At 42.4% G+C, this 26,559-nt stretch overlaps 1 protein-coding gene across 3 annotated transcripts in view; it reads right to left on the bottom strand.

Moving 5' to 3' along the window:
- FSHR (follicle stimulating hormone receptor) overlaps window positions 1–26,559 on the bottom strand; it is a 151,394-nt gene that overhangs the window by 12,206 nt on the left and 112,629 nt on the right. For all 3 annotated transcript variants that reach the window (XM_006211260.3, XM_031675663.2, XM_072937759.1), the window contains exons 5-8: window positions 11,014–11,085; window positions 9,778–9,855; window positions 4,810–4,878; window positions 4,625–4,699 (exon numbers count right to left, since the gene is read on the bottom strand). In XM_006211260.3, the coding sequence (XP_006211322.1) occupies window positions 4,625–4,699; window positions 4,810–4,878; window positions 9,778–9,855; window positions 11,014–11,085 (294 nt within the window). The remainder of the gene's footprint in view (window positions 1–4,624; window positions 4,700–4,809; window positions 4,879–9,777; window positions 9,856–11,013; window positions 11,086–26,559) is intronic.

Below are 26,559 nucleotides of genomic sequence, written 5' to 3'. Positions count from 1 at the left end.
GGAGGGTGTGGTTAGTAGGAGAGAGATGCACATTCAGTTTGGTAAAGCAAAAGTCTTTAGCAAAAGTGGTTCCTGGGTGGTAGGGAAATCAAAGTGTTTGTGGAAGTGTTTTCTTCAAGCTTACTGGATACTGGTGGAGTGAGCAAACATGGAACCTATCAAGACTTCCACATGTTGGACTGGCAGAAAAAAATGTTTCTCTGGTACCTCCATGAATTAAGAAAAATCCATAGATGTTTATATCAGCAAGGACAAAGATAAGAGGATACTGTTCAGTGTGGTTTGTGACTTTAACTACAAATATTCCCACTTTTGCTCTCTGTTCCCCTAACACACAAATGCACACACAGACACAGACACACAGAGTCCATTCTCTGGCTCAGATCTTCCACGTGGCTTGGAAATCTAATGTTAGATTTTTAATTCCTTTGTAAAAGTACTTTCCACTCTTAGGATGCAGACATCCCTAGGGAGAGTAACAAAATAAGGTATTCTCAGTTACTGATGTCTTCATAGAAGGGGGTTTTGTGATGACTGGCTAAAAGCAGACTTGGAGAGAAGCCCAGAACACAGAGCATGGCAGTGAGGGGTTTTCAGAAGGGTGATTCTGGAAAACCATGTTTTGAGGAATAAAGGGAACCACAAGAAGGGATTCCATTTCTGAGCCCAGAAGGCCAAGCAGAAATGTTGGGAATTTCTATGAGCGGAAGGATGACTTATTGAAAGAAGTGATTTTGTAAGATCAGTCTTGAGAACCTTAAGCCTGGTGCATAGTAGGTGTTCATTTATTGTTAAATGAATTGGAAGGAGACAGGACTGAAGGTAGGAAGGGGGTGAAGTAGCCATTGCAGAAATTCAGGCATGATTTAAGAGTTTTCCTCCTCTCACACTGTCACTTCATCTGTTAAAAGTCACTGTGTCACATGTCAAAGATGTATGGGCATCCGTTCTGTTACTGTAGCCTCCTGTGAAAATTTCTGCAGAGCCTCTGGTTTTGGGCAGTATCGTTTGTCCCTCTACCAGAAAGAGACAGGATGGTGCAGGTACTGTTGTTTTTAAATCTCTCTGTCCTTAGATCTAGCATAGTACCAGACACATAGTAGGTGCTCAGTCAGCATCTCCTAATTGTATGACAGTGCAAGCCCTAATATGCTCAGTGAATGGGTGAGAATATTTATTACTGACATTGTTCCTGGGGCTGGTAGGCTGGACAAGGGGAAAGGGGTAGTGATGGGCTGGTGTTTTTAATCCTTATCTTTCAGGCTAGTCTCATGACTGCAGTCTTTCTTCTTAAGATGCCATTTTGGTTAGTATTTCAGCACATGCTACTTTCTGGCAGGGACTGGTTTTGAGAATTTAAATCCTGGAAAGTACGAATATGAGACATGACGAGACGATGGCTGGTGCTGGGGTGATTTAGTAACCCTGAACTGTTTCAACATCGTTCGGATTCTTGATTTTGAGATACAAAGTAGAAAGGGAGACAGCAGTCAGTAATAAGATGCTGAGGCAGGAGAGCCAGGAGTTAAACTGTGCTCTGTGCCCCATTTAATAAAGTGTGTGATAACCAGTGCCACAAATTTGATTTGAACAATTTCTATTTTTCCCAGCAAAGATGTTATTACAGGTCAATCATTTCCATAAGTGAGAGCACATTTCTGGTGTATACTACACTGACAGATGGCTAGAAGACCTCTCTTTCATGATCCCAGGCGGAATAAGAAGGCAATTTACTATCTATAGGACTGTGGGTACACTGGTAATGGAAGAGAATCATTCTTATACAAATAACTCAGTGTTTGAATCTGAACTATCAAATGAATCTGAGCTATAGCCAAATCAATTTGATAAACCATCAGAATATGATTGTACTGGCTCCAGCCTGCAAAGGCAATGCATTAAATTTCCCCCACAGGAAACGATTTCCCAAGGAAACAGCAATTGCTTGATTGCTTAAAAGGAAAAAAAAAAAACCCCCAAACTTCAGTGAGTTCAGAATATCAGGTGAAAACGTAGATGGCTGCTGTTGTTCAAGGTCAAGGCTCAGGAGGGAAAATCAGGATTCTAGGCTGCTCCGCGGAAACTCAGTGGAGCCTGTCTGTGTGCTCCTGGCTTTTTCAACATTTATTTCTCTTCGCAGCAGAACATCATCTCCTTGCACCCTCAGGTGTTTCAGAGGCTCCCAGGTTTTCACTCAACTGAAAGTTTTGCCTTCAGGCAAAGTTATGATTGGATTGGGGCCCCCCTCTAACTCCCTTAGTATCCCTTGTCTGCATCTAGCAGGGGCAAGGACCTGAGCCTGCTGAGGGGGAAGACCGACCACGGTTCACTCTTGGAGGAGATACTCGGGAGGTGGGGCCCAGCTTCCCAGTTCCTGGCATTGGTTCTAGGACAGTGGTTCTTAGTGTGCATTCTGGACCAGTAACATCAGCTTCACCTGGAAAGTTATTAGAGATACAGATTCTCAGGCCCACCCCGACCTACTGAATCAAAAATTCTGGGGGTGGAGATCAGCCATTAGGGTTTTGCCAGCATGCTAGGTGATTCCGATACATGATCAAATTTAGAACCACTGCTTGAGGGCATTGGAGGACCATGCACGCTGGGGTCTACTCTGGGAACTGCCCTGCCCCCCACCGAAAGCCTTGCACCAGATGACTGCTGATGAAGAGGGCTGGCCCCTTGCCTTAATTCAGTACAACTTCGAAGGGCCATCTTAGCTCCAGAGCTCCCTGTGGGATCAGCTGGAACTTGCATTGCAAATGCATTCTAGTTCAGCTTCCCACGGAGCCTGATTCTCCTTCCATCAAGCACTCCCCAGTAAGCCTTCTGCATGCAATATCTACATCACAGCTGTATTTGCCCAAGGGGACTGTGGGCCTGGGGCTCCCCATTCGTTACCCCGGTGCCCTAAGTGGTGCTTCATAGTGTACATGGTGACCTGCTATATTAAGTTGCATATTTAGTTATATCGTCTGACTCCCCCTTATAAGAATATATAATATTATTAAGCTTCAAACAATATTAGGAAATAGGGATTGCTGTTTTTGCTTCTTTTAGGTGAGGAAACTGAGGCCTAGAGAGGTGAGAGAACTGGTTTTAATCTGTGGTTGTTTGCTCTGATATCTCTGCTTTAATCAAGCTGATCATGTCCTTCTTTTGTATCTATTGCCCATCTCAAACCAGGCATTCTTGAATAGTCTTATAAGGGTCAAAACATATCCTTTATCACAAAGAACCATCTATGGAGTTTCTCCTTTACCATACAGGATCTCAAAGAGAGAATGCATGGGTTCCAACCTGAAGGAGAACATATTCACCCCTTGGTGTCCGTGGGGGATTGGTTCCAGGACCCGCCGCAGATGTCAGAATTCGTGGATGCTCGAGTTCCCTAGCCCTGCCCTCCTTATCTCCTCATCCACAGTTCTGCATCAGGGATTCAACCAACTGCAGATAGTATATATTTCCTGAAAAAACTTCACATATAAATAGACTGACGCAGTTCAAACCCATTTTGTTCAAAGGTCAACGGTGTAAGTTTTTATGAAAATTATGGTGATAGATGGTAGGTCGGCAGGTAGGTAACCTATATACTCACTGCCAAATAAGAGGTGCAGGTTGGTGGCTCCCAAATGCCCGACCTGACCTTAGGCTTTGGAGGGTCATCTAGCAAACCTTTAGATTTATTCACATGTTTATCTATTTACTTACTCACCATTTCTTCTTGTATCTTACTCCTCCCTTCTGGATTCCTCTTCCTGCAGTACATTTGTCAATAGATGTAGTAGGTCTTGCTTACAGCCAAGGAGAACACCTTTTAAAAAAGCTCGTGCAGATTTCGCCCCCACAGCCCTGAAAGCTATGGGAGTCCCAGGAGGTGGAATTCACTGTTGGCTGAGGTTGTCATGGGGGAAGGCAGGGGTGAGAATGACTCTTGTGGAAGGATGGGGCAGATGAGAATTGGGGAAAGCCACTCTTGGTGAGAGAAATGGAGATGAGGAAGCAACAATAGGAGGAGAGATGCTGATGCAGGGCTACGAGGCACTGAATGCATCCCAAGAGATCTAGAATCGAAGCAAAGAGGATCCAGAAATGAATGCATGTATGTATCTCACTGCACTGAGGGACACTCCTGGACATGGAGGGAGATGAAGGAGAACTTTGCTTTCCCTTTCAGGGAAGAGATGTATAGAGAGTGGTTAAGGGTCTGTACTGTGAATCAGACTAGTTTTCTGTTAAATCTGTGCTCTACAATTTCCACGACGTTGGGTGACTTAACCCCTCCAGGGAAGCTAGTTTTTTCTCCTCTAAAATGAAGATAATGGCCCCTACCACAGAGGTTATGGTAATGATTAAATTAGAAAATGCATCTTAAGCTTTTAAAAGACTATCTGAGACTTGGTAAGTGCTCACTGAATGTTAGTTGTTATTATTATTGTTGTTATTTTAGTGAAAGTTAGAATGTGGATCAGCCCTAAATTGTCCTATAAATCTTTGCAGATGACACAAATAAAATTTAATCTTAATAGCCATCCCTGTTTTGGAAGTGTCCCTGAATTAGAGAAAGTGGACTTCTAACTTAGAGATGCTGATCTCTCACATGGAAATGAGGGAGGCTACTCACAGAATGACTGGTCCAGAGGCTCCCTGGAAAACATCATTAGGCAATTCTTCCAAATTATTGTTATCACTTAGATTCCTGGGGATGGAGTTGAGGAAAGAAGAAGAGAAACATAAACCACATAAACATCACTGTTGTAAGAGTCATTTCCCTCTAAATGGCCTGGAAGAAGAGTCAGGGCTACTTACAGCTCATCTAGTTGGGTTCCATTGAATGCACAGTTGTGTATTTCTTGAATCCCATTCTTACTCAGCCATCTGAAATAAAAGATCCATTAAAAAACCAATAAAGTCAGATGCAAACAATACAGGGATCTCATAATTGGAAGCACTGGGGCAAGGTCAGACAGCACAGGTTAGTGGCATAAATCAAATACCACCCTTAAGACTCCGGGACAGGGTTGGGAGGGAGACTGATTTATCACTGTACAACATCTTGTAACATTGGCAGTTTGCATTATGTTCATGTATTGCTTATTCAGAGAAACGAAATGTAATTTTGAAAAGGCACACTTAGGCAGAGCAGCTTGGATCCCGGAGGGACTTTGCACACATCATTCGTGTGCAGACAGTGCCGTGGGGGGAGCAGGCAGAGATCTTTCTCATCCTGAAGGACAGAAACCATACCATTATTGAACAAGTGTTCATAAGACAAAGAAAAAACATTTTGTACCACCTTTCTCTAAGGCCTCAAATCTCTCACCCATGCTTATTCACAGCAGCAGGCCTAACTCATCAAAAGTGATCTAATTAAGCTGTCAGACAACCTGAACATCTTCTGTGACCCATACGGACCTGGTTATTGGAGGTTTGTGGAGGTGGCTCTGGGTTAAACCAGAAAGGAAGAGAAATCAATTAGACAGACTGTGGGCTGTGGCAGGGTGAGGCGGTGTGAGTGGGCACGGGAGGAGGCTCCGGGGGCAGTGGGGCTGGATGTGGAACAGTCACCCTGATGGTGCAGAGAAGGTCAATGGGCAGACTGGCCTGGATAGGGCAGCCCAAGGACACCTTGGGCTGATAGCTCTGCTTTGAGGTGCTCCTGGATGGATCTGAACACAAAAACAGAATTCCAAGGTCGGGAGAGCTTAGCCTGCTTGAAGAGCCTCTGATCACTTGGTCTTGATTTGCTGTCAGGTCCTTTTCCTCGTCAGGCTCAGTGGATTTGCAAATGACACTGTTCCAAAGGCTAATCCCAGAGAAGCTCCTGTGTGTGGGGGACATCAACTATTCCGGGTGCTGCGAGGAGTAGCTCGAGATGCTTAAAATCACAGGAGAACAACTGTATGTGTTTTTCTCCCTCCTGGAAGCCAGTGAGCTAAAAGTCCTGATGGAAGTAGTGCACATCTTTTAAAACATGAGCAACCTATGACTGGATTCGGATGGCCACCCCTACATCCTGCCTGCCCCATTCCTACCCATTTGTCCCTGAAACTGACTGGTCAGCTTATCTTTGGGTGGTGACAGTTGCTGGAGCAGCTGCCCCTAACCTGTGGGATGTGGATCCCTGGGGGTTTTAGTTCAAACACAGGGCTCAGCAAACTTTTTCTGTGAAGAGCCCAACAGTAAATTTTAGGTTTTGTGGACCAAGAAGCAAAATGGAGAATACTACACAGGTCCCTTACATAGGTGCTTATAAAACAATTCCCATGAAATCTTTTATTGACAAAATTTAACATGTAATAAGTGAGTACAATTTTCTCTTTTTTGTAATGTAGGCCTATTATTAAAAAGAATGGATTTTTTTCTGTTGTTCGGGGTCACGTTCTGCTTAATTTAGGTTCAGTGTGTTCTCTGTCATTAAAATGTTCACTTACAAAAACCAGCTTAGGTCATGGACTGGATTTGGCTCATGGGCTGTAGTTGGCCAATGCTTACTCCAACAAAAGCAGTGTGCAAATCTGTATGGCCTCTGCCTATTCATTCTTCGATAGACTAGATAATTAGTATTTTCTGCACATTTATGTCCTGCAAATAAAATGTTGCTATGATTAAATAAAATACAAACTAATTTAAAATAATTTCTGTATTCAAAGTAGCCCTTTGTCTTTATAGATTTTCTTAATAGATACCATCCTATGGGGAGGGAGTGAAATTTTCCATGTCAACAATGGATCATTCTGCAAAAAAACAAATTATGTCCAGAATTCCTGCCCCGGAGTTTACGTTAGGCAGTAGGACTCTCAAAATGCTAACAGAGAAACCGATGTTTACTAAATGCATGCCTACTCTTTTAAGAGAGGTAATGCTGGTTTTAAAACCAACCTCATGACGATGATGATGACAAACAGGGCAGAGCGTCAGCTAAGGAATAACTGAATCATGATTTTCCTTAATCTTTTTTTGTCCCTTCCCTAGTGTGTTCACTTAGTGTCTTCACTCAGTGAAGTCTCAGGAGGTCCGTAAAGCAGAGTCTGCCCTCACCCTAATGAATGAAGGTTCTGGGGCAGGCACGTGAGATGGAAGCCAAGTGAGGAAGGGACGAAACACGCATGAAGTGAGCAGTTCCTTGTGGCCGGGGCGTGCTGGAAGCTGGCACTGTGTAACCTCGTTTTATTCCTTCTGAATGAGTCCATCTGCTGGTCGGCCATATCTGGGTACTACCCTGTTCAGACTTTATGGCTGGAGGGTTGGGGGTAGAGGGTGGGGAAGGGCTCAGTGGTTTCCTTATGGTAGGTTTTTATTTCTCATTTCCCTCATTACCTCATTACCAGTGTCTGATAATTCTTCATTGCTGGGCTGTCTTTTTTTTTTTTTTAATATATGTATAGAACGAACAGGGCTTTGGGATTTTAGAAAATGTCAGTGCATAGAAAGCTTTTTCAGGTATGAGAGCCATTTTGGCAGGCTCTTTTTGTTTGTTTTCCTGAGTACCCTAGGATGTCCCTAGGGGGACAAAGTACCCCTGCATCCAGACAGAGCACCCAAGCTAAGAACAATTGGAGACTTAAATTGTAGCGAATGTGGGTTTTCTAATTAAGGGCCATCTGAGTTAAAAAAAAAATGGGTCCTGTTTCACAAATGTGAATTTGTCCTTTATAGAGACATGTCTGAGAAGTGTTGGCTCTTAGGAAAGCTGTCCTTGCTAGGAGAGTCTGTTCTAAACTCTGGGGAAGCACACAGTGTCCATGAACAGGAGTCAGTGAAGAAAGCTATGACCTCCACGCATCTTTTGTAGGTTTGGGTTTGCGAGACTGTCAACGGCACTCACTTCCTCAAATTCTTTTCCCCGACTTGGGAAGAGTTAAGACTAGGTAGGTCAGGACGACTTGCCTTCTGTCTTGTGTTCTGGACAAAGTGGATGTGTGTGAATGTGTGGAACTATGAGAGTATTAGCACATGCCCACTTTTTAAAAAATTGTGATAATTGATGTCTACCATTATATTAATTTCAGGTTCCCACTCATATATTTTCTACGTAATGTTCTGCATTATTACATTAACTAATTCTGAATCACTCTATTTAAAATGACACCTGTGTTGAGAGCAAGGGTTACAGAAGCACAAGCAACCAGGTGTAACTGATGACATTTATTTATCATGGACCTTCTCCCTCCATGGTGTGGCCCAGGAATCCTTTCCCTATTGTGTTTGTGTTAAAACCCACCAGGCTGGTATTACTCAGGTATTCACCATTATCCAAAGTTCCTTTTTATCATTTTTTTTTAAACTTCTTGGCCCTGATGCTGTGTTTCCTCTGCTTGTCTTCTGCCCACAAGGTGGCTAAATCCCACTCACCTTCTAAGACCCATCCTTGATCCAACCTCCTCTCTCAGCTGCCTGCCTTCCCTCTTTGAGCTCTTCCTTCAACCCTCCCCTCATATCACATGATTCCTTCTTTACGCTTAGAACAAGTACTTTTATTTTGCACAAATTTCATAGTGCTTGTATTTTAGTTAGCTTATTTCTTTGGCTTTCCCTTTCTCTCATACTTCTCACACCCCCATCACCTTATTCCAGCACGCGCGCGCGCACACACACACACACACACACACACACACACACACACAGATTTCGAATATCATGAGCATCTTAAGTGAAAGGATTAGGTATTACCTACAATTTTTGTCCTAATACTGTGTACATTGGATACATGCCTTTGATTTTATTTTCCTTCACACATCCTGTTTCTCTGCTAGTCTCTCTCAAATCTTTTTTGTTCTCTGAAATAAATTTACATCAAATATTGTGCTTAGCTTTATTCTTTACTATGTCCTCATCTGCCTACTATTTCTCTCTGCCCTCCCCACCAACCCCCTCCTCTTTTTTTTTTTTTAAGTGCAGCTGGGTCTCTGGCTCATATTACTGCTTTAAAAAGAACTTAAATTCTTCCTGGACTAGAACTTACCTTTTGTATTGGCATATTAAACCTTACATATTGGCATATTAAAACACAGACACGTCTATTTTTAAAAAACACCACAATTTGTGAAATATAAAGATGAAATACTTTCCTTACAGGTGTAATTGCAGTTACCAGTGTCCCAAATATCATTCTGTGCATCTAACTTCCATGAATCCCCAAAACATGTAGATAACCCCTTGTGCCCTCTTCCCTGGCCATTTTTGAAAAGGGATGAACTGCCAGGCAGGCTACTGACGCAAACTCAAGGTAGTTCATCAACGATGCAGACTACAGTTTAAAACTTTCCCAAAAGTTAAAGGGAGTAACTCAAGCTTGTTATAAAAAAAAAAAAAGTGACTGTTCCAAGAAAATGAGAAGTCATCTTGTGCTCAGCATGGGGCTGAACAGGGCTGCTTGGCTTGGTTATGAGGGAATATCCATATCTCCTTGATTCAGACTCCCTCTTGATCTTTTTCTTTGGGCAACAAAAGCCTGGCCAGGCAATAACTAGCTTTATTGATGCATAAGTTATTCTGTCCCTCAGAACAGATGTTGCATCACAGGAGACCAGCATTCAAAGAGCAATTTTAAATACTCGAATCGCACCACAGAATCACAAATTATTAACAGGGCTTCATGTTGTGATTCTGAAACGTAAAGATGTAAAAGGAGAGAAAAACTCAGAACAAGAGAGAAACTGGGATGGTGGGATGCCATGGTTACCTAAACCAGAAAAGAGCATGCCATTGTGAGAAAGAAATCATTAAATGAAAAACCAAATGTTACTCCATTGGATTTTCTTTTTCTTTACTTACAGAATCATACTTTCAAAACTTAGCCCCACGAAAGAATTTCCTTCAATGGTGTGGATATTTATGTTGTCTTGAATGTCTCTAGAAGAAAGTACAGACAAAAGAGATATTGACGTCACCTCTACTGATGTCACCTCCCCACATTTAGTCCACTTGCTGTGATGTCTTCTGCTGAGGTCATGCTTGAATTGTTATTGTTCTGAAGGGTGATGAGGTCAAAGTCTGGGAAGTAAATGATATCTAATTTATCTTGAGTATATCAGTTCTTCTTAAAAATGGAATTGCAGACATGCAGTCTCTTCCCACTCTGAAAGTTTTCTTTGCTAATCTCACTGTGCTAAGGTTCTAACATACTCATTTACTATCTTTGCTTTTGCTGTTGGTACCAGCTCAACAGGACAAAGACACTTAAGCTGACCTTTCGTCTCCATCCCAAACTTCTCTGTTCACTTTAGTTGGACCTTCATCTTCCTCCGTCTCAATCCCCTTGGTACATCTAGTTTCCCTTCTCTGTTTTCCTTGGGTCACAGAAAAATGTTACCATTGGTTTTTCTCTTTCTGTTTGTATCCACTTCCCCATCCTCTCAAGCTTCCCTGTTGGGTCCAGTCTAACATAAAAGTAAAAGGACTAAACTGCTTGGAACAATTTGAGAAATTTGGGAAGATTCTCTGTTTTTCTCTCTCATTCTCTCTCCTTCGTTTCTTAGTTCATTTCATCCTTTCCCGACCTCTTCCCTTTGCGTCTGTCCAGATTCTTACAATTTCACTATTGAAAATGAACTTGCCTTTACACGTTGCCTTTTTGCTGCCTCTTTCAAGATACAGATACCTTGGGAAAAGGCAAATGTATTGTCATTAACACGTGGGTGTGAATTTGTCAGGTGGTTTCTTTATGCCTAGGGCAGCATAGGAATTCTGGAGGGAAGAAGAGAGGAAGGGGGAGTTGGTGGGGGGAGGTATGTAAGGCACTACATAGTGAAGGAAGGAGAGACTTCCTGATTTGCTACAAGTTGGCTCCGTTGACAACTGTCTTATTGAGGAGTTCACTGGCTTCCTCCAATCTGAGACTAGCTGGCCTTCAGGTAAAACCAAGGACACTTGCTGTTGGCCTTCCTCCCTCTGCTCACCCAGAGCAGCATATTTGGAGAATACTGACTTAACAGTGCATATTACAGGCCGAGAGGCTGTTGGGCAAGACAGTTGGTGAGTAAAGGGTTGGTAACCGCTCTTCAAACTTACAGTAAAACCTTTTGGAGAGATTGAATCTTGTGAACAGCTGGCAAGTGCTTAATGCCTGTGTTGGATATTAACCTAGAAAGAGACGAAATGAGAGTGAGTGAAAAATGAGCTGGCTGTTTTAACAACGGCTAGAGCCTAAGCTTTCCAAATATAAAATATCAATTTTGAGCTTTCAGAAAAACCTACCAGACAATCCCATAATATACCTGAATCATGCTTATATTTTCTATTTTAAGGCTCTAACCAGGGTCCAGTAAGCTATTGATTGTGTAGGGAAAAGAAACTTAAACTTCAGACACATAGCTGTACTAATATGTCACAATACATACCTTTTTTTTTAAAGATATGTTAACATGATCCAAAAGCACATTGCAACTAGATAGCAAATTTTTCCTAAATCATTTCCTATTTCCAGCCTCTTCATACTCTTTGAAGAACTGCCTCTTCTCCTTTGCAAGTGATTCTGTTGAGATTAGGGCATGAGTTCCATACCCTTTGATCCCAGAGCATGCATGTGACCAGGCTGGGCCCATCAGACTCTCCTGGGAAGGAGCTGGATAGAGATGAGTCCACTGATGCCTTCACTCTTAAGAGATAGTCCATACAATTCTACAGCTGAAATTTCCAGAACTATATTGGCTCCTTCCCAAGGCCTGCTCGTCTTGGCCTGGGTTCCCCAGGAATCAGAGCCTGAGATAAGTGCTAGCTTGTAGGTAGTATATTTGATAGTATGAGTTCAGTGAGTTTGGGACAGGAGGAATGAAACAGAGATGGAGGAAAGATCATCCATATGAGATTAAATTGTTGAATTCCCCGCCACTACTGGTGACTGGTCCTTAATGCCAAGGACTTGATTTAGGAGATTTTCAAAGTGGGTATCAGAACTCTCGCTCTGAATAGGGGAGAAGGGGAGGGATTTATCCATAGACTCCTACTTCCTGTTGTTTGAATGTGTCCCTGTGGTATTAACGTTCCACTCTGACTTGCACACTTGTAAGTGTCAAGCAAGTTCCTACCAGGCATCTCTTACGGTGGAATTGAAGTCCCAGGACTGGAAAGGGCGGTACGCAAGGCCAGGCTAGGTGTTGTCCAGCTGAAATTAGGCTACATTAAGCTGGTTGAAATTTGGGTAGAACTGGCGGCCACAGCAGTGGTGAAGGAGATTTTCAAGTTGACACATGCAAGTTGTCTGACACACTATTGTTCAGCACTTCTCTCGCTCCTGTGAGTTACTTAGAATCCTTCCAGTACCTCCCCACATCCCTTTCCCTTTTCTCTGTGGGGCTTACCTAAGACACAGTGGGTCTTGATTGCTTGCAAGCTAAAGTACCTTCGCTGGTACACTCATCATTGTGAAAGATCACGTGTCTTTTTGGGTTTATGATTCTGCAGTGGACTTCAGTGTCTTGTTCTCTGCTTCTGTACTCAGAGAGTCAGTGAATTCTGCCTCTGAATTCTCTGTAATGGTTCTCAGATATTTTGCTCATTGTTGGTTTCCAGTGATCCACACAGAACCCATCTAGGTCAATTCTTCTTTTTATTATTTCCACAGCCCTTGAGATGATCTCCCTTTATTTTTCATTCGTGGGAAAGAGCTGTTAACATGCTTCTATTAAGAATTTGTTGTGTTATTTACTTAAAATTTTTTTTCACGCTGGAAAATAAACTCTATTTTGTGTAGAGATCTGAGTTAACATAAGCATAAAATGCTGTTTAACCACCAGCACACTCAAGATACAGCACAGTTGCATCACCCTCTAAATCACAGCGTTATCCCTTTGTAGTTCCCTCTCCTTCTTATTCCTACCCCTACCAAGCACTGATCAGTTTCTATAATTTTGCTTCTTCCAAAATGTCCTATCAGTGCAACCATCTATTATGGAACTTCTTTCATATGGTGTAATGCATTTGAGATTGTTTCATGTTATTGTATGTATCAGTATTCATGCTGTGATGCTGCGTTTTTTTTATACTGTCAATTAGTCTTCTATTGTATGCATATACCACAGTTTGTTTATTCATTCATCAATTAGGTTGTTTCCAGTTTTTGTGGTTATAGAAAAACCTGCTTTAAACATTTGTGTATTTTATGTGTGTGAGAGAGAGTGAGAGACAGGAAGGGAGGGAGTAAGTACCTACAAATGAGATTGCTAGGTTGCTGTTAAGTGTATGTTTAACTTTATTAGAAACTGCAAAGCCACTGTCCTATTTTGCATTCTCATCAGCCATGCATGAGAGTTCTAGTTGCTAAATCCTTTGGTTATTTTAAAAAATACGTTCTTTGACTATAAAAGTAATACATATTTATTGTGAGACCTATGAAAAATACAGAAACATCTACAGAAGAAAGTAAAAATCACCTCTAGTATCACTAACCAGAGATAGCTTCTGTTAGCATTTGGAGTTTGAAGTTTCTTTCCAGAACAAATAGCTTTCCTGACTGGTCTCCACCACATTCTGCTCATTCCCAACAGAAACACTGCCATAACTAAAGATCTGCCAGCTTGACACTGTCCTAGTCCACATTTGTTATTTAATCATATCCAGCCTTCTACTATTTTTAGATCTCTTCCCATGTGTCTGTGCAGTATTTCTTTAATTCTTTTAATGAGACATCAAAGCAAGGACCAGATTTAATATTCTTTGACAATCTATACAACTGTGTGCAGATTGGGAATACAGTATGTGCTCATAAAATGTTAGGTTAATTGGTTGATGCTTCTAAAACACTTCTTGCGTCTGTCACCAAGAATGTATCAAAACCCTTATTTAGTTAATTTAGTTGTCAGATATCTCGGCTACTTGGAGTAATTATTCTTAAACAGAGGCAGGGAGGTCTAGAGGCCAGGAATCAGGAGAATGTACGTGCCAACTCTAGCATGAGCTACTAGACACAAGCCATTTCATCTTTCCAGACCAGAAAGGATGTGGAATGTATAAATATCAAGGTAGACATTATATCAGATACCTCTGCGCCCTGCTTCACATTCTCTTGTTCCATCTTTCACCCTAGTGATTACCATAACAACCAGCTACATAAAGATTTAACTTAGCAGACGCTGGCCTCAGGTATACTGGGGGGCTCTCATTTTCTATCTTGGGCTTTTCTACCACCTCTGAGTGGGACATTTACAGGAGTCTGCTCAAACATTCTGGGGCATGGAGCAAATCAGGAGGTACAGGAGAGTTGGGGCAACTCTTCTGGTGATGAACTCTTCCATTCCTGGTGTGAGCAATTCTGAATGTGTTCTAAGTGGCACCTTAGGGGGCTCTAGCATACCTGGGCCTCAGTTTCCAGTGGCAATCAGCTGATAATACACTCTTGAGTTGGCTTTCCCTCATTCCTTCTTTTCTTCTTTTTAGCCATCCAATCTCTTTCCTCGGGTTTGAATGTAAAATAAACTACTTACATGTTAAGCTCTTGCTCAGACATATTTTTGGAGCATGTAGGCTAAGACAGAATTGTGCAGAATTTCACATTTAACATAGATTCACTGATGATCGCTCTCTCCCTTGACTCCAAATCTGTCTCCAGTTGCAGCCCAGCCCTATATCTTGTCCTCCTTTTACAGTAAAGTTTCTAGAAAGAGTTACCTGCATATTCTGTCTTCATTCCCTTGTATCCTATTCATCTGCCATCTGCTCCAATTTGTTTCCATTCTACATCTCTCCACTGAAACTATTTTTGTCATGCCCCAAATCCATCAACCCACAATCAGTGAATCTAATGAACAATCTAAAGTCTCATTGTTTAGACCTGTCAGGAGAATTCAGTGCTCTCTGCCAGTCTCTCTCTTCTGTTCCTTTCCTATTCCTCCCCTTTCTCTGTTACTCCTTTTTAGTTCTTTTGCTGTTGACTTCCCTTCCTCTATCTGTACTCTGAGCTTTCTGCCTTTTTTCTCTATGGTCTTGCTGGGAAGGTCTCATTTTCCATGGCTGTAAGTACTGTCAGTATGACAGATCCTAGGCTTACACTTGACTTCTGACTTCTCTAGTCCATCTCTAATCAAAGTTCACATATTCTCTTCTGAATGTCTTGTTGACATAGCAAACTAAACTAGTTCCCCCCGTCACTTTCACCAAACTACTCCTTCTTAATTCCTCTTCATAAATAGCCCTCCCATCTGTCAATTGTTTGTTAGAAATGTGACATTAAACTTGGCTTCTTCACCCTCATTCCAAACATCCAGTCCATCTCAAGTTCTTCTTAGATTCCATTTCCAGAATATTTATCGATGCCATACAAGTTTTTCCATCTCTACTGACACCGTTCTAGTACAAGCCACCATCAACTTTTTTTCTAGATTTCTGCGATAATCTCCTGCTTTCCATACATTTCATCTTGTCCTTTCTAACCAGTTCTCCATACAGCACACAGGAGGAGGAGTTTGGAAAAAATGTAAATCAGATTGCTTTAGTCCTCTGCTTTCCTTTAGTTCTTTCCCATAGTAAAACTTATACTCCTTACTGGCTACTCTTGCCCCCTCATCTCCCCTAATTCACCTCAGCACCAGTGACTTCCTTTCAGTTCTTTACATGCACTAAATTCTCCCTTGTCTCCAGGTATTTGCACATGCTCTATCTGGAAGGCTTACCATCCAGTTCTCACCTGGCCAATCTCAACTCTCCCTTCAGGGTTCAGTTACTAATGTTATTTCTTCAGAGAAGAGTACCCTGATTGCCAATCTAAATTAAGGTTCCTGATTTATTCCCAGTGCAGTCTATCCTTTTTGGCACTTTTCCCTTATTAGTGCTCAACAGAATTCTGAACTATATGTTGTTTTGTGTTTATCTATCTAGTCAAAGCCTGTTTCTTCAACTAGATTGTGAATGGCATGACAGTGGAAATTATGTTTTTCCTTAACACTCAGTGTCAGAACATGTAAAGTGCTTGATGTGTAGCTGGCCAGGCAATGTGTTATGTGCTGTCAAGAGATAAACACAGAAAAGGAATCATTCACTAGCTGTGTTCATCAAACCTAACTGATTTAACATTATACAGACATCAACCTGGCACTCTCTCTCTTAGCGAATGAGTAAGAAATTTACATAATTGAAAGAGGGAAGAATTTATGATTGTCAATAAGAACAATACAAGTGCATTATTTAATATCAATAGTATGAGTTCCTGAAGCCCCTATACTTACAGGCCATCTACAAATGTCTGTAGATGCACATTGAAACCACTGGTCTTTATAGAAAAGAAGACATGCAACAAAAATGGCCAAAATTGTTCCAGTGGTTCTGAGTTTAAGACACTTAAAAAGATCTAGTGACCATCTACAGAGATGGATTATTGGTGATAACTCTGTAGCTGAAACTCTCCATAACCCCAGGATAACTCAGGAAATGGAGTTCGGATGAACACTTAGTTTTCAATTCATTTTTCCCCTTTGATCAATAAATTCATGTCTGATGGAGGCAGGAAGTGGGTAATCAACTAGGAGCTCTATGTCTCAGTGGGCTTGCTCTGGTCAAATGACTGTTTGCTGTGAAATTATTTTGATTCACTCAACCGCAGTTTATCTTCACAAACAGGTAAAGGCCTGAGGGTAAAATGTCAGCAAATTTAAGTTCTGCAAATGGATCTTCTAAAGAAAGGTGACTGGCTCACAGTTCTCCCTTCTCATCAGCCAGTTTTACATGCTGAGCTGGTGTTAACACCTTTCGTGCCTGACTGTCCCTAGTCTTTAGGTCACAATAATGAAAATGGGTACTTCTCCTGCCAGAATGAATTTTTTGAGGTCCTTTCAATTGATGGGAACCAGTCCCATTATGTCTTGACACCTAACAAGATAATATACTTGCTTTCATGAACAGTTGACCCCACAGCTCTAAGGCCCATTGTTAGACACAATTAGTGCTTGCATTAATCTGCAAGAGTGCTGGTGGGTTGTTTTCCTTAAATTAATAGTGTATGTGTGCTCAGTTGTCTTCACTGGGCCATATACCTTCCTTCCATACAGCCTCTTTGCCATCCAAGATAGGACACCAAGGACCATGCCCTGTCTTCAGGGAGCTTGCAGGTGAATTGAGGAGTTAAGACTAGAATAGATGAAATACCCAGATGGGTTGAGTGCTAAACTGTGTTACTGACTGTGAGTGTCTTAAGACTTCAGGGACAGGGAAGGTAATGCGGGTTGGATTAGTTATGGTGGCATTCTTGTAGGAAGGAGAGCAAACAAGATTTCTGAGAGAGTATAGAGCTTACTGGCCTAAACTAGAGAAGTGAGCATGTGTAGCTGGACCAGAAGAGGGGTGGGAGGTGGGGCACAAAGGAAATTAGAACTGAAAGAGAAGGAGGAGGCAGTATCTCAAGGAACTTTAAGACTAGGTAGAGAAGTGTGGACTTGATGGCTAAGTGATTAGAAGCCACTTTCAGGTGCTGAAACAGGAACTAAGAAGACTTGGGGACCCCCTGAAGTGGCCCATGTTTTCACCATCCTCTAACCCTGACTTCACAGTAGTGGCCAAAACAAACCAATGGGTAGTTTTTAAGAACCTACTACATAACCCACTGAACTGAGAAAAGTCAGGTAGAACAAGACATCCCTCTCCATCACACGTGCTAACCAAGAATGCAGTTCTTGATCTCTGTTCCACCCAAAATCACCCATGACAGGGAATATTAATTCTGAGACTGTGCGATCCAGTTTTCTTTTAGTTTGTAAAATGAGGCAGAAACAGAGTTCACACCGTGACCTGAATGGCCCATTGAGATGTTTTAGGCAAATCTAATTTAGAGAGGGGATGCTGCCAGTTTGTCTATCTAGATTAGAGATCTATTATTTTTGCCAAAGCACGTTTCCTATAAGTCAAGACTGACGGTTTGAACTTGAACTCCTTTTTGTATCTTCTAATTGGTTTTCTGTGATATAAAATTTGTTTGCACATAATTTGTCTTTTTCTTTCCTTCCTTTTTTACATTTTAGTTACCTTTTTTTTAGTCTCTTGGATAAAATGAACTCCTTCCTCCTACCTACTCTGGGAGAATTTAGTTATCCAATGATAGATAAGGAGAAGAGTAGACTACACATAATTAATATATGAAAAGACTCCTTACATTTTGAGGCTCGCTGATACTGAATTTTCTGTTAACTGTAGATCCTTATTGACTGGGAATTTGCATCTCTATATACACCATTAGAAAAGATGCTAACATGTACTTCCCGAATCATTAAATAAAGATTTGCTTAGGTGTAGAATCACACGTACTCAGAGTTAGATGGGAATGTGTGTAAGAAGCTGTAGTTCCATGAAAATGGCCTTAGTCTTAAGGTCAGGGACCTTGGATTTAGTGCCTTCTCTCTCACTCATTGGGTGGTCCTGAGCAGTTCATTTACCTTTTAAGAGCCTCAGTTTCTCTGTCTGTAAAATACATTTGTGTAAGGAATTACATGAGACAGTAGGAGAGCTTCGTTTCCTGCCTCCCCCATATCATGTCTTCAAAACTGGAACCATTTAACTCATATTCAGTTCAGACTCACCTCAGTCTCCATGGAAACCAGACTCCTTAGCAATCAGGGGGAATTTAATGTGCCCAAAGGCAGGATTTTGAGGATCTCAGCCTTACTAGCCTGGCTGCAGATTCTTTTTTGACCTAATATTCTGGTTTAACAATCAGGCTCTGGTCCTACTCTGAGAAAGGACATGTAACACATCTTCAGACTAGCAGCTCTGGTGCTGGAGGACCTGGGTTCAAGTCCTGGCGTACCACTTTTTAAGATGTATGACCTTAAGGGGTGCATTGAAGTCTCCAGGACTTGGATTCTTCATCTTTTACCTGGGGAAATAAGATTTACCTAACAGGAAACCTTAGCACTGTGTCCAGGTACTGCTGTGGTCAGGGTCCAGCCTTGTATTTCTTTACTGTAACAGACCTTGTCTGATTTCTTGGTTCCCCTAGAACCTGGGCCATGCCTTGCTTTCCTCCAGTTCTCTTGGGTGCTGAAATGCTGTTTCCATGTCTGAGTCTGCATTGTGCTTGTGGGACCTCCATGATTCCTGAGCAGGCTGGTCTATTAACTGCTGCCTGAGGCTCCGTGTGTCCTGTTGCAACCACTGGGGGCTGCAGCTATATTTCCCAGATTCCTCCTGCCCCACTTTCTCCAATTTCCTCCTGCTTCTTTTGATAAACCTGTCTGGATTAACCTTCTTGCCTGTCTGATTCTGTTTAGTCTCGAGGTCCTGACCATTCTCTCCCCTAGAAGCTTGTTGGTCATTTTAAGGCATATTACTTCAAAAGGTTGGCAAAATTGAAGATGACTTTCACATTAAAAAAAATACAAGTGACCCAAATTTGTTGGCTTTTTCTGGGATGACAAATGTCTATCAGAAATAATGCCTCAAGGAAGATATTTTCAAATTAGACATACTTGATTTATCTCTTTAAGGGAAAGGTGACATATTAATGAGAAATAATACACAGTATTTGAAAGGAGAGAATTTGGGGGGAAATGAAAATTAATTTATTGCTGAAAATGATACGTGCCTGCATTTATGAAAACCCTCATATCATATTTTAAAAACAAGGATGTACAACTTTCTAACTTACTTAAATTTTTTCTGCTGGGTTTTTGACACTTTCATTAGCTACATAAAAATGCAACATCTTCCAGGTAGCTTGTAAGAACTTCTGATTGACATTAGGAAAGAAAATCTACTAGCTGAATTTTATACAAATATTTGCATAAAAGTATAGAACTGAACGTTAAGTGTGCAGCTATAGCCTTGTCTTCCATTGCATCTACTTACTTTAGTAGTTTTGTTCTCAGCTTTGACAGCCATTGAAAGCTAGTTTTTTTTTCTTAACTGAAGTATAGTCAGTTCACAATGTGTCAATTTCTGGTGTACAGCATAATGTTTCAGTCATACATTTACATACATGTATTTGTTTTCATATTCTTTTTCATTATAGGTTCCTACAAGACATTGAATATAGTTCCCTGTGCTATATAGAAGAAACTTGTTTATCTATTTTATATATAGTAGTTAATATTTGCAAATCTCGACCTCCCAATTTATCCCTTCCCAACCCCTTTCCCCCTGGTAACCATAAGTTTGTTTACTATGTCTGTGAGTCTTCTTCTGTTTTGCAGATAAGATCATTTGAGTCTCCTTTTTTCTGTTTTTGACTACAGCCATATCACCCTGAACGCGTCTGATCTTGTCTGAATCAGTATTGACATGACTTGTGGATTGCTTTTTTCAGTGTTAAACTAAGGATTTAAAAACAATGAAGCACATCGTATGCTACACTTTCTCTAGAATATTGTTATTCTAATATATCGAGTGAGAGCTAAATGTAAAAGTGTATTATTTATTCATCTTTACTTCATGCTTCAAAATATTTTGTGTGTGTATTTTCTCACGCACACACATTCATACTGCAATCGTATGTGTACCTTCTTTATAAATGAACTTATTATGGAACATAGGATTTATGTGTGTGTGTGTGTGTGTGTGCAGATGGGTGAGGCATCAAGACCATATGGTCCAATACATAGGATATTTTGCTTGGGAAGAGAAAACTGTGATTCTGAAGGGCTGCCAAGTGGAAATGGTAATAGATTTGTGCTGCTCTGCCCTGGAAAGTAGGTGTAGGATGAAAATAATAATGGTCAACATTTATTGAACACTTCCTATGTAACAGTTACCGCACCAAGCACTTAACATTGATTATTTTATTTATTCCTCTCCTCTACCTTAAGAGAACAGGTATCATGACCATCCTTACATCAGAGTGGAGGAGGCTCAGCTGAGAGGTCCAGTAACTTCCACAAAGCGACACATAAGGAGGGTAGAGCTAGAGGTCAAATCCACATCTTTCTGACTCTGACGTTTGTGCTCTTACCATCGGCTGACTTACCAGAATGACTAATTCTCATTCATTATGAAAGTTGCCTGGTGGAGGAATGGGTTGTACTGCGAAGCCTCTGGTTCCCTATCTCTGTAAGTGTGTCTGTCGTGTTGTAGGGTTTCTTCATGAGGGATGTGATACTGTGATTTATGAGAATTTGGTCTCCATTCCCCCTCTTGGCACAGAACTTCTGGGTGGGGAGGGTGGCGGACTTGAGGAGAGCATGGAAGGACTGAATCCTTTCTTCATACCTTGCCTTGTGCACCTTTTCCATTTGACTCTTCCCGAATTACATCCTTTTATAATAAGCTGGTAATCTTATAAATATTTCTCTGAGTTCTGTGAACCTCTAGCAGATTAACCAAACTCAAGGAGGGGTTATTGGGACCTCCAGTGTATAGCTGGCTCATCAGAAGCACAGATGACAACCTGGACTTGCAATTGGTGTCTGAAGGGGAACAGTCTTACAGGACTGGGCCTTCAGTCTGGGGGATCTGATGCAACATCCAGGTAGGTAGTGTCAGAATTGAGCTGCATTGTAGGGAACCAGCTGGTGTCTGACCATTTCTTGGGTGTGTATGGGGAAACCTCACACATCGGAACTGGGTGTAGAATTAGAGAGGGAAGTTGAACTCTGTGGTTGCTAAGATGGCTTCCAATTTAGAAACCTTTAGCATTTCTCTAGAAGTACTATTTCCAGAGGTTATAAATGTTTTGTTCACAAATGAAAGGCTACAGTGGTCAAATAAGTTTAGGAAATGCTGGTTTAATAAGGTTAAGCAGTTTCTTTCCTGCAGGATTCTCTGAGCCCTTACCACAAAATTATTCATTATAAATACCCAAGAGGAGGAAATACTGTACTGACTTTCCCCAAACACACGGACCTTGGATTCTGCCTTTCTTGCAGAGTATCTCCTGAGTGTGGTACTTCCTAATTCAACCTTGGAAGCCCTGCTAGAAGCTAGAGTATTTATACTGATTTATGCTCATTCTCTGAAAATGCTGTCACCATGTAGGACATGGTTGGCAAACTCTCTCTTAGAGAAAGTATTCTATTAGTCAGCACTCTCCATTCCTCTATAAAGACAGAAATCAGAAAGTTTTTGGTACAGAAAATCAGAACTACACTGGAGAAAGGGCACCCTGTGATGAAGTGACCTTTGATCCAATTTGTATTGGCATCTTCAGGCATTTTAGGATGGCCCCCCACAGATGACACCCGAAGGAGGTAAGGTGAGCAGGAGACTCTGAGTAACTCACCTGCAGCTGCAGGGAATACGTCAGTCACTGGATTAGTTCCTATTCCTAGCCCAGCAATTAACCTCCGCACGCCCCATGTCAGGGTGAGAGGAAATCATGTTCTCTGATGGCAAAACGAATCAAAACGGGGCCAATCTTTGACAAAAGGAGTCGGAATGTAGGAAACTAAAATTTGTGACGGGCTTCCGTGTAGCTCTCACTGTTGGCGTTCTTTGTCCTTATTTGGAGCACGCTGGAGGGTCCCTGCATGGCTGGGGCCCATCTCAGCGTACCAGGGTGTCGAGCTGACATTTTCCCTGAGATACCAAGGGGTGAGAACTGCTCTATCCCAGGTTTCTAGAAACCAGTCATGCAGCTCTTATCCTCTCATGCACAGTGGGCATGAGAACAGTGTGGACACCTTGTGAGAAGGGCTTCTCGAGACACCTGGGAATCTGTCCTTCCCTTTCCCCACCTCGGGGAAGGGTGGAAGCTGCTTGTTGTGTCACTGAGGTTGAAAGAAGAACTTTAGAAGACCACATGGCAGGTTTCACCCCTGTCTCCTGATGCTTGGGGGACACAGTGACCAGTATCTAACGTAGGCTCTGTGAGAGGCTGCCTAACGTGGCAGTAGACCAAACGACTGGTGTTTGGGAAGTAACTGAAACCCTAGGAACGGGTTCTGATGCAGACGTCTAGGAAGGAAAGACTGGAAAGTCACCTTGCCTTATATTTATGTAGCACATGAGGCTGACAAAGTTATTTCATATCATCTCATTTGACTTTACCGTGCGTTTCTAAAATGAACATAATTATAATTCCCATCTTACAGACCAGGGAGGCAATGCTCACAGAGGGTAAATGAATCACCCAAATTTCTAAACTCAAAGTAGAAGGAGTAATAGTTAAAACTTGCCAGTTACCTTGGCACATGTTAGGCACCATTTTAAAGGCCTTGCCTATACAGAGTCGTTCATTTCTGCCCACAATGCCGTGAGGAAGATACCATCATTAGCTCCATTTTATAGATAAGGTAACTGTGGCTTAGAGAGTTTCAGTTACTTGTCTGCTACAAAGTGGAAGAAATGGGATCTGAACCTGGGCCCTCTGGTTCCTCTGCCTCTCGGTGAGTTTCCTTCCATGGTACCACATTGACTTCGCAAGGACTTTTAAAACCTCAAGCTGTCTCCAAGTTTGACTCCCTGTCAACAGAGCATTGCCAAGAGGCAGTCTTTTGGGACCGTCTTGGATGCCGAAATACTTTAATCAAACTACCAATTTGTGGCAAGCAGTTACTTTGAAATTACATGGGGGAGTCGCAAAAGAGTTAATATTTTAAACAGTTTGCATACCCTTCCCCACAACTCATTTCTAACATGAATTATTTAGACTTCTATTTCTTAGGTACACTTCAACTTAGCCCGAGTAGATGATCACAAGTTCCAAATGGCAAACATTAATCAGCTGTCACTCTTGTGCTCAGAACACTGGGGACATTGACATTGGCTTCATCCACACTCTGCACCTTGCCAGCTGCAGCATGCTGGAAAGCAGGGTGAACCAGGGTGGAGACAGGCATCCCTGGCTTCAGTTCTGCCCACTACAGAATCTCTGAGTTTCAAGTCCCTCATGTGTAAATTGAGGAAAATACATGCCTCACGGTTTTGGAAGATTGGACGATGCACTGTGTGAACAAAATACCTTGATTAGGGTCTGCTACGTAGCAGCTTGTTCAGTAAAGATTAGTTTCTCTTGCCCCAAGGTCATTTCTTAATCCCACTTAGTAAGTTTGGGCAATTTAGTCAGCATCTCTGAACCTCAAGTTTCCCATCTGTAAAATGGAACCATGCATCAGTGGAAGCTTAGAGGGCTTTTGTAAGACTGTGTCAATTAGTGCAAAGTGAAAGTGCTTTCTAGATTATGGTTCCTGTGCCCCCCCCCCCGTACCAGCCGGCAGTGCCTTGTCCAGTTAGCAGTGCTCATGCTTGTTTGCTGACTTGAACTTTCAAAGCATCCCCGCATCCTAACTTATTTTCTCCCTTCCTCTCTCTTCCTTACGACCTTTTGATGGCAAAAAGGCTGTTCTCCTTTCCATTTTACTTAAGGCCCAGAGAGGTCTGGTTACTTGCTTACTACAAGTTCTCACAAGTAGGACTGCAGCTGGAACCTGGGTGTGTGGCTCTCCTGTAAAGAGAAGAGCTTTTCCTCAGTGTCTTGTCAAAGGAATCTGCCTCCAGGTGGCTCCTGTGGTTTGGCCCTTGTCTGGAGAGACTGGGCTGGGCAAGCTTTGTGAGGGAGGCAGCCTCCTTTCTTCCCTGATGCGTCCCCTACACATCCTTCTCCGCCTGCCCAGCACCGCTATCTTTGAATCCCAAACTGATGCGGGAGGAGCTCACCGCCCCTTGAACTAGACAGGATTTGCTGTGGGTGAGCTCAGGATGAAACCGCAGCAGGACATTTTGGTAATGTCTCCTGGAGATGAAAATGCTCTTCCTTCGAGCATTTGTCACTACAGTGTTCACCCTCTGTAACGCCCCGAGATATTTCTCTGAAAACAGCTGCTTCCCTGACACCATGCAGACAGAAAGAGTCAAACCCAGGCCCATGTTTTCATTAAGGGGCTTACTGTGTGCAGCCCCTGTGCTCTGTGAGAGCTCAGAGATGAACTGGATACAGCCTCTGCTCTGGATTTTGGGTTGGTAGAATCAGATGATGACATCACCAGCTCCTTCATTGCTCCCTGGTCTTGAGCCAGCTGATCTGGCTGGGGATAAGGCAGTGAAAGAAACCTGCTTCCCCCCACCCACTGCCGCCAGAATAGCATCGAATCTGGTGACCAGAGTTTACTGGCATAATGTCCTCCCTCCTCTCACTGCCCTGCTCACCCCCTGTTGCAGTGCCCATCTGCCTCCCGCCGTCACTGCTTCCAGGGGCCACTCCATCTTTGCAGGGATGGAAGCTGATGGTTCTTGTGTTAGCTCTAATATCTTCATACATGGACTCTCCTGGGGATAAATGCAAATCTAAAAAGGGTCAGTCAGGACCAAAATACCCTTTAAACCTCCCAATATTGAGGCTGCAGGGGTGGGAGAAGAGGTAGCAGTTTATTTTCCATGGAGGTGGAGCTTCATGTGATACCCTTCAGCTTTTCACCAGCTAAGCTGTCTCTCCTTCTCCAGCTCTCCAGGAATGTGCCCTCTCAGGCCAGCGCCAGTGCTTGCTGGGTGCCGTCTGCCTCTTAAGCCTCGCCCCACATCCAGGGCCTCTCCGGCTCCACTAAGGCTGGCTGTGCTCATCTGTGAGGGACCAAAGTGGCAGGGCAAAGTGAAAAGTCATCCTGTGACTTTCCTTTAGCTTAAGAAGCTCAGCTTCTACTGTACATTTTATAGCTGGTTTAAGTTTTTTGTTGTCGTTCTTACCAATGTTTATTTTCCTCCAAATTTATTGTGTTTTTCTATAATGCTGTGAAAACTTTTCCTTTCCCTTTTCTGAAGTGTTGAGGTTCAAAAAACCAGCTCTCAGTCGTGGGCTAATCTTCATCTCTTCAGTGTCTTGTATGTTGATATTGTGCCATAGTGAGTATTTCTATTAGTTTTCCTCAGGGATTTGTGCATCTCTCTCTCTCTCTATATATATATATATATATTCCTACACAGATATGTACAAGCTTTTTATCCTCCTCTCACCACCTGTAAATAGGACTTTGTTTTACACAGCTGTTCCTTGGTCAAAGGCAAAGGATCCGTTGTGGGATTCTCATTAGTTTTCTCCCTTTATTTGGATCCACTGGAGTTCTTCTTAAAGAGCTTGTGGGAGGAGCTGCAAAAGACCCCTTTCTGGTCTTGCCTGCGATTTTGATTGCTGAAAGATATTTGTTCACTTTCTCTTTCTTCCTTTGGATACAATCTAGTGGCGTTTTCTAAATGCATCTCTTCCAAATAGGTCTGCTTTTCACTTTGGGACCTCTGCTGGGGAAAGAAGGTCCTGGACGTGCCATGATGGCTGAAGTTTGAATGCATCTGAAGGATCCCGGCGTTTAAAGGGTCTACTTGGATTCTGGAGAAGAGAGTCTGATGCGGAAGTAGAGGGGCGGGATTTTCCTGTCTCGCAGAGGGACGTTCTTCCCTGCAAGGCCTTTTGTGCTGAGTCTGAATATGCTGACCTCAGGACAGACAATGACACTGGGACCCCCAGATCCGTGAAAATCGCAGTTTAGACACCAGGCACCTGAGGGCTAAAAGAGGTCTTGGAGGAAGTGGAGTCCGTTTCTCTCTTTTCATCAGCCCCTTGAAGCACATTTTATTATTTCCATTTTGCAGAGTAAGAAACCGGGGCTTGAAGAGATCAGTCCGCCACTGTCTAGGGGTAGTGGGGGTGACACTAGCCATGAGGAAGAGGTCAGGGTTGAGCTTCATGTAGCTAATCTGAGACTGTTTCTCTCTGAGCCC

The sequence above is a fragment of the Vicugna pacos genome, chromosome 15 (genome assembly GCF_048564905.1).
Source record: "Vicugna pacos chromosome 15, VicPac4, whole genome shotgun sequence".
NCBI classification, from domain to species: domain Eukaryota; kingdom Metazoa; phylum Chordata; class Mammalia; order Artiodactyla; family Camelidae; genus Vicugna; species Vicugna pacos.
The sequence above is the reverse complement of the archived record's forward strand: the minus strand, read 5'-3'. Positions and strand labels throughout refer to the sequence as shown.